This window comes from Eimeria acervulina, genomic scaffold (assembly GCF_000499425.1).
Source record: "Eimeria acervulina Houghton genomic scaffold, Eah_scaff409, whole genome shotgun sequence".
NCBI classification, from domain to species: Eukaryota; Apicomplexa; class Conoidasida; order Eucoccidiorida; family Eimeriidae; genus Eimeria; species Eimeria acervulina.
In genome coordinates this window covers 5,670-13,923 of record NW_013549826.1, presented here as the reverse complement: position 1 = coordinate 13,923, position 8,254 = coordinate 5,670, and the positions used below count along the sequence as shown (strand labels likewise).

The 8,254-nt window shown below is 45.1% G+C and overlaps 2 protein-coding genes across 2 annotated transcripts in view; both read left to right on the top strand.

Moving 5' to 3' along the window:
* EAH_00037170 (hypothetical protein, conserved) overlaps nt 1-3,552 on the top strand; it is a gene marked incomplete at both ends in the record, with an annotated part of 4,461 nt that extends 909 nt beyond the window's left edge. The window contains 4 exons of the mRNA XM_013395560.1: nt 64-234; nt 514-658; nt 913-2,676; nt 2,908-3,552. Of these exons, the coding sequence (XP_013251014.1) occupies nt 64-234; nt 514-658; nt 913-2,676; nt 2,908-3,552 (2,725 nt within the window). The remainder of the gene's footprint in view (nt 1-63; nt 235-513; nt 659-912; nt 2,677-2,907) is intronic.
* Nucleotides 3,553-6,247: 2,695 nt separating this feature from the next.
* Nucleotides 6,248-7,933, top strand: EAH_00037160 (asparagine synthase, putative; the record flags this gene model as incomplete). Its single annotated transcript, XM_013395559.1, has 1 exon — nt 6,248-7,933. The coding sequence occupies one exon, from the start codon at nt 6,248-6,250 to the stop codon at nt 7,931-7,933; it is 1,686 nt and encodes a 561-aa protein (XP_013251013.1).
* Nucleotides 7,934-8,254: the final 321 nt, after the last annotated feature.

Below are 8,254 nucleotides of genomic sequence, written 5' to 3'. Positions count from 1 at the left end.
GGAAGGGGTTCAGGGCGGCTCTCTGACCTCCGTAGGTCTCTGCCTGCCTGCAAACTGCTGCAGCCGTGCAAATACTGTTGAAACGCCTCACGTTGCTGCACGTATCGAACAGCGAACAGCTGAGGCAGCACCGGCCAACAGGCTTAACTGTTTACGTTTGCTGTCGTTTACTCCTACTCAGAACAATGTGGAAGCACAGAAAGGCGGCAGCCAGCAGTCTTCAGCATTGACTCCGTAAGATCAACTGAACCCACTCTTAGTCTGCACAGCCGCAAGATAAAACAAACTCCAAACTCCCCCTGAAACCCTATCCCACACAACAAGCTCATTTACCCTCCCCTTTATTTTTAAAACTGTTGCTTAACTTAGCTTGCGCCTTCCTGTAGCAACCCAAAGCGAAAATGCTGCTTGTTGTTTATATTGAGGGTGGCTCTTGCACAGCATGATTAGCCTGAAATATCTGTCCAAATAGGCTTTATTATATTTTATTAGTTGCAATGTTTCTTGCTTCAGGGAGCCTTCGTCTCCTGCAGAAGAATATACAGAAGGAAGCCTTGGAATATCCGCCAAGGGGTCTGCGGGCGGAGCTGCAGGCAGGCGAAACACAGCACAGTGCAACTCAGTTTATAAGGCAGCACTGTCTTGTATATATTGCATTGCATATACTCTATTATGTATATGCATATATATATATATATGCATATACATATGCATATATATATATGCATATGCTGTGCTGTACAGTACATAGCGTATTATATTGCATTGGCTGTGTCGTACGCTCATCACCTCCGTCGCAGCTTCCGCCTATATCCGCGTAATATCCTATGGGCGTTGGTCTTCATCTAGGGTTTAGGGTTTAGGGTTTAGCGATTAGGGTTTGTGCACATATAACTCTGCATGCGCACAGAGCCGTCTAAGAACGCAGACGACGCCCATTCGTCTGTAGCTGCTGAAGGCAGCACCACTGCAGCGGCTGCACTGGCCACCGGCACTCTGATGAATCCACAGCAACAACAACAGCAGCAGCAGCAGCAACAACAACAACAGCAACAACAGCAACAGACGGAGAAACACCAGGGAACGCCTCCTCTTCCGCAGCAGCAGCAGGAACAGCAGCAACAGCAGCAGGGACAGCATCAGCAGCTGCATCAGCAACAGCAACAGCAGCCGCATCCGCAACAGCAACAGCAGCAGCAGCAGGAACAGCAACAGCAGCTGCAGCCGCAACAGCAGCTGCAGCAGCAGCAGCAGGAACAGCAACAGCAGCTGAAGCAGGAACAGCAACAGCAGCTGCAACAGGAACAGCAACAGCAACTGCAGCCGCAACAGCAACAGCAGCTGCATCAGCAACAGCAGCAACAGCAGGAACAGCAACATCAGCTGCAGCAGGAACAGCAACAGCAGCTAAAGCAGGAACAGCAACAGCAGCTGCATCCGCAACAGCAGCAGCAGCAGCAGCAGCTGCATCCGCAACAGCAACAGCAGCTGCATCCGCAACAGCAACAGCAGCTGCATCAGCAACAGCAGCTGCATCCGCAACAGCAACAGCAGCAGCAGCAGGAACAACAACAGCAGCTGAAGCAGGAACAGCAACAGCAGCTGCAACAGGAACAGCGACAGCAGCTGCATCAGCAGCAGCGACAGCAGCTGCATCAGCAACAGCAACAGCAGCTGCATCAGCAACAGCAACAGCAGCTGCATCAGCAACAGCAGCTGCAGCAGGAACAGCAGCAGCAGCAGCAGCTGCTGCTGCTGCAGCAGCAGGAACAGCAACAGCAGCAGCAGCAGCAGCAGCATCAGCAGCTGCACCAGCAACAGCAACAGCAGCAGCAGCAGGAACAGCAGCAGCTGCTGCAGCAGCAGCAGGAACAGCAGCAGCAGCTGCAGCAGGAACAGCAGCAACAGCAGGTAAGGGAGAAAGCAGAGAAGACGAGCAAACCTAAGCGGCGCCCACCTCAGGAGTCGAGACACCACGACGAAAGCAACGAAGAAGAAGAAGCAGAAGAAGAAGAAGAAGCAGAAGAAGAAGCAGAAGAAGAAGCAGAAGAAGAAGAAGAAGATACGGAAGAAGAAGAAGAAATAGAAGAAGACGAAGTGCATGCAGGTCGCAGCTCCCAGGTTGCTGCAGAGCAGTTGGGGTGTCGCCGTCCACCGGCAGCAGCAGCAAAACCTATAAAAAGGAACAGCAGAATCAGCAGCAACAACAACAACAACTACAGAAGATACTCTCAAAGAAGACAAGCTTTGCAGAAAGGAAGAGCAGCAGCACGGAGGCCTGAGCCGCTCCGAAGGAACATGAGATTGAAGTCGAAGAAGGGAAGCATTAGCAGCAGCAGCAACAACCGCAGCAGCAGCAGCAGAGCTATACCTGCTGCTTATGAGGAAGACAGCAGCGATGACGAAGGAAGTTATTATGACAACAGAGAAGCTAAATATACAGCAGCAGCAAAAATTAAAAACCGCAGCAGCAAAAAGCCAAAGTCTCCCAACCCAACACGCCGAGAACAGCAGCAAATCATTCGAACAGTGCAGCTGCTGAATGCTCTTTTAAAGCAGCAAAAGGAGCAAGCAGTAAAGTTTTCTTCTTCTAGTAATGCGCATGTAGATCCTACAGGAATGGCGATATCTTATGAAAGCCTTTTGACTCAAGTTCGCAAGCGACGGCCTTCTTTAGTATGCCCCCACTGTATACAACAATACAAACAACAACAAGCCCTTTTCTCCGTCTTCTTTACACTGCAGAAGATATATCTATAATGCACTTAAAGTGTCTTGTCTGTACACTTCCTTTGCTGACTTTCTTTTGCTTCCCGTTGTCGAACTAATCTGCATGCAAATGCATGCATGCATTTGCATGGGTATTATTTCTCTTTGCTTTTGGTATTTGTTCGCCCTGCCCGTCAGGATGACGACAACGATGAAGAAAAGAAAGGAGAAGATGCTTTGTCCTGGGCTGCTGCTCTGGTGCTTACGATCCCCCCTTCAATACTTGCAATTCTGCTGGCCCACCATATTGCGAAGAGACAAATGCAGCCGTTGATAGGGGGAGTGTCGGGAAGTTTAGGCTCTTCTCGAGCCTTTTCAGGGAGAAGTAGCGAGCTGGACGTACACTCCGATTCGGTGTCTTCAATAGAAGAGGAGATATTAAGAGCAGAGGGAGAGGGAGTTTCTTATTCAGACTATGATTCATCTCTCCCAAAGATCGTTCGTAGACCCGGAAGACTCTTAACAGGCCTTCCTTCTACTCATATTCCTTCTCACATGTGGCTGCGTAGTGGCAGCCCCAGACGAACACCGTACACCTACGGGCGCATAAGCAAGCAACATATGTCCTACGGATACTCTGATATATTAGACGATCCATACGTCTACGATCCCCTTTATAGAAGACGTATAGCAGCAGCACGCAGCTATGAAAGAGCGAGGCCTCTATTTCATGAACTCTCTGAAGTAGAAGAACTCGCAGATGCCCAGTGGACGGCAGCGGCAGCGGCTGGTGCTGCAGTTGAGCCGCATGCAGAGGAGATGCAGATGCATGGAGGTCTTTGATCTTTCTTTCTTCTTCCCCTCATTGCATTCTCTTGTTCCTACTTCAAGAGAAGAGAAGTAAATATATGCGTTGTTTCCGGTGTGCATACACCCCAAACGACACAACTAAGAGATCTGCATACTTCTTCCCCAAACAGTTGTTCAGTCAATGTCTGGCACCCTCAGAACAAAGCACAAAATATGGCGTTAAATAAAATAAACTAACGGGGGTGCGACTTCTTCAGGTTAGTCTCATGGGACCCATTCAGCTGTACGTACACCTGCTGAACGGAATACAGCTACAATATCCCGTGCAAAACAAACAAAAACAATTAATTTCCGCTACAGGCAAAGGCAACGAAGCCGCTACCACAAATGTTGCATGTGGCTCGCCCTTGCAGCCCGAATGGTTTTTTTTGCTCTCTCTTTCCTTCTTCCTTCCTTTCCTTTGTCTGTACTCCCTTAATAATAAGGGGTAGACAACTGGGCTTTTAATTGCTTTTTATGGAGATGTCTGCGGCTTCGCAGCTACGCAACAGAAACGTAATTCTCAACATCAATGAGGATTCTCTACTGCGTATTCATAACTTTGTATCTATATCGTTTATAAAGCATTATCTATACTATATAATATATATATATATATATATATAAAGCGTTATGCATATTGTGTATATATATATATATGCATATATAATAGATAATGCAGGTTTGCATTATATATGTTATCATATTATTTTATTGTATATATGTATGACTGCTCGTCGAACCAAACCCTCCTCATCAGATACAGGCCAAACTAATGCACCATTAACAGCAGCAGCAGGAGCAGCAGCAACGGCGACGAAGGAGCAGCAGGAGGAGCAGCAGCAACTGCCCGGTGTTCTTACTTACAGCCAGCAGACCGCCAGTCATTCAAGACCCCGCTTCTTGCAGCAGGTAATTAGGAAGGCATTAAGAAGGCGAAGGGCCCTGCTGCATAACAAGCTCAGTATTTGCAGTACTTACTTGTAAGATCTATTTTTCATTTCTTCTAGAGTATTTACAGCAGCCGGGATGCCCTCAGGTGTATAGACAGATCTCGCCCTGAGTGTAGGCGGCTGAATGAGTCGAAACATTTAATAAATTGTTTTCTTATGAGCAACTGAATTCCTCTTCTGTCTCTATTACATTAATTATAAACTCAGCCGATTAATAATGTGGAAGTTTGAGTCGCAGCACTGTTCACTGTTATTGCTGCAGCAAGAAAAAAGCCTATACAAGTCTAACAGCCCCAACCATCGTTTTCTATGCATGCGCGAAGTTGTAATTAACTATTAATCTGCGCTTCTTTATGCTCAAAAAATAACAAAATCAACTCATTCACCTACTCTCGACAGACCTTTCCCTCTGTAGCCACACCAACACAGAGCAGTGTACAAACAACGGCGTTCAGCAGCTAAACAAAATTAGGCAGAGCCGCATTGTTTGATGTTTTAACAGGTCTATTTTGAATACACTTCTAACTCCTGCTGTTGAATACTCGTGCCGCTGTGGCATCCATATCCTTTAAGAGGAGGCTGGGGTCTGCTCCCTCTGGAGTTGTTGTATTACATCATTTTTAATGATATCTGGAGTCTTCCACTGCTGTTTTAGAATAACTGTTTTAATCTGACTCCGTAGAATCCACTGCAGCTGCTTTACTGCATTCTCCCTAGGCCCCTTAGAGCTGTCTATTACTATAGGACTATGGGGCGTCCATTCAAAGGCTTCTGGAGGCTATTGCCGACTCTTTAGAAGAATATAATTATTCGCTGAGAACTCCTGCAGTTGCTTTAATGTATTATTTTGAAGGCGCGAGGGCCCCCCATACACTGTAACCTTCGTGGCGGCCGTTGATGAAGCGAAGGCTGTGGGTTGGGTAGCGAAGTGCTGCAAAGATGTTTGTTGGATTTGAGAAGAGATTTGCCGCATTTTAAATAACAACCTGAAGCACAACTTTGCTAGGAGTTTGCACTCTGCTTTAGAAGATTCATTCTTCGTGAAAGCGGTATTGCATCGACAGAGTCAGAGCCTCCCGCGTGTGCTCGTTTGAAGGCAGTAAATAGACAGACGGTTCCTTCACAGTTTTATTGAATTTAATTTACCACAAGTAATTGAATTAAATGTATAAAATGCGGTTTAAAACATAGATGCCGCCGTTTTTACCTGTAGACATTGTTGAACGGAGCTGCCGGCAGCCCTCCTTTCTCACCGAAACCCCAGAGCCCTGTTGTTGTTGCGCATGAAGGCGCACGCATTCTGCTGTGAATGTTTCTTGTTCTTGTTCTCTTTAGAAGCAGAATATCATATTTATCTTCTTTCTTCTCCTATTCACGAAGTTAAATCTGCTAGACAAAGAAGGAAAGGGATTTGGGGTGTTGTTGCGCCGCGGGCGAAGCTTGCGAGTTCTCCCGGCACTCGTTGTGGGTGTAGTTTCAGAAAAAGACAACAATTGGTGCTTTTAATTCTTTATTTTTGTATCAGCGCATGCTATTTTCCTTTCTATTTGTGCGGTGTTTATGAATTCGAGAGGCAGTACAGTGGAAGCTCCTCTCCCATCTGCCGTCGTCGCGTGGAGTGTTAGAGTAGTGGGAGTTAGCGTTTAAAACTTTGCATGCGTGTTTTGTTTTTGCGTATATTTTCTGAATTTGTGTATTTCTGTTGATTTCTTTAGTTATCATCGTCGACCCTGAAGATGTGCGGTGTTACGGCGATTCTGCTTTCCCCTCTCAATCCTAGTGCTTTACGCCAACTTTGTTTAGCTCGTTCAAAGCTGATCAGACACCGCGGCCCGGATTGGAACGGCATTGATGTGATTAGCTACGGAGGTGACAGAATCCATGCTTTGGCTCATGAGAGATTATCAATTGTGGATCCAACTTCTGGAAAGCAGCCTCTAAATGATCCAGAAGGCCGCGTTGTGTGCGTAGCGAACGGCGAAATATACAATCATTTGCAGCTTCGGGCGCGTCTACCAGAAGATGAAGCCATAAAACTACAGACGCAGTCGGACTGCCAAGTAATTCCTTCTCTTTTTAAATACTTTGGAAGGGATTTCGTATCCATGTTGGATGGAGATTTTGCTACTATTGTCGTTGACCGACATACCGGCGACTTTCTTGTAGCTCGCGATCCTATTGGTATTTCTCCTCTTTATGTGGGTCATTCAGCAAATGGATCAATATGGTTTTCTTCTGAAGTGAAGGCCTTGCAGGAAGACTGCGTCCGCGTGCGGGAGTTTCCTCCTGGGCATTCTTTTTATTTTAAGTCTTCAAAGGCATCTGGTATAATGGAGCGTTTCTACAAGCCTCAGTGGATGCAGCCGGAAGCCCCTATTCCCTCAGCAGCTTGTGATCTCTCTCGTTTGCGAGAAGAGCTAGAGAAAGCTGTAAGCAAGCGAATGATGTGCGATGTTCCATTTGGGGTTTTGTTGTATGGAGGCATTGACTCGGCGATTATTGCATCTATAGTTTGCAGGCTTTATAATGAAAGATTTAATAAAGAACAGAACGAACACTTCTGGACGCCTAAGATCCATTCTTTTGCAATAGGCCTTAAAGGGTCTAGAGATCTTGAATGTTCACGAATGGTGGCGAAACACGTGGGGTGTACGCATCATGAGTTTACCTTTGAGGCTCAGGAAGCTATTGATGCATTATCAGATTTAATATATATGATTGAGTCTTATGACGTACTAACGGTGCGTGCAGCTTTATTGAATTACTTCCTTTACCGCTTAATTAAAAGTATTGGAGTTAAGATGGTAATCACAGGAGAAGGAGCAGCAGATCTCTTTGGCTGTGCTGGAGACATGCAAGAAGAGCAGGATCCTGAGGCTCTTCATAAGGCAATTGTAAAGAGAATGTCGGATATGCATTTTACAGATTCTTTAAGGGCTAATAAAGCTTCAATGTGCTGGGGGGTAGAGGCACGTGTTCCTTATCTAGACGTAAGCTTTGTTGATTATGCTATGTCTATAGACCCTAAAGAAAAGAGATGCAGTGGAGGGAGACTGCCGAAGCAATTGCTGCGCAATGCTTACAAAGAAGAGCTGCCGCAGTTTATAATAGATAGAATTTGTGTAGATAATCAGTTTGGTGTATCATGTGAATGGATAGAGGCTTTACAGCGGCATGCAGAGGAGAAGGTAACGGACTTAATGTTGAATAATGCAGATATTCTCTTTCCTTACAACCCCCCCAACTCTAAAGAAGCTTATCTCTATAGAAGCATATTTAGCAAACATTTTCCAGATCAAAGCGTTGCTAAGATTGTCCCGGGCAGCCATGCAGATGTTGCAGATCCTCGGGGTTGCAGCCCTGCAACGAAAGTTTTGAATACAATGATGAGCCCTCTTGACCTTTGTGGGGAAGATGATTAAATAGAGTATATAATATATAATATATATATATATATATGTACATGTTATATTTTTCCTTTAAAATTATATATATAGATATATAATATGCATATATATATTATTGTATTGTATTGTTATCCTTCCTCGTAAACCCACACAAGTCGATGCTGTTTCACACTCAGTAGGGTGTATGGATGCATCTTTATATTGCCTTGCTTGTGCATAATATAATATATATATATATATATTTGTTGTATATTTGTTATTTATAATATATGTGTTGTTTAGTAGATATATTTGTTATTGAATGTTATACAACGCAAACTGTGTATTTATTTATAT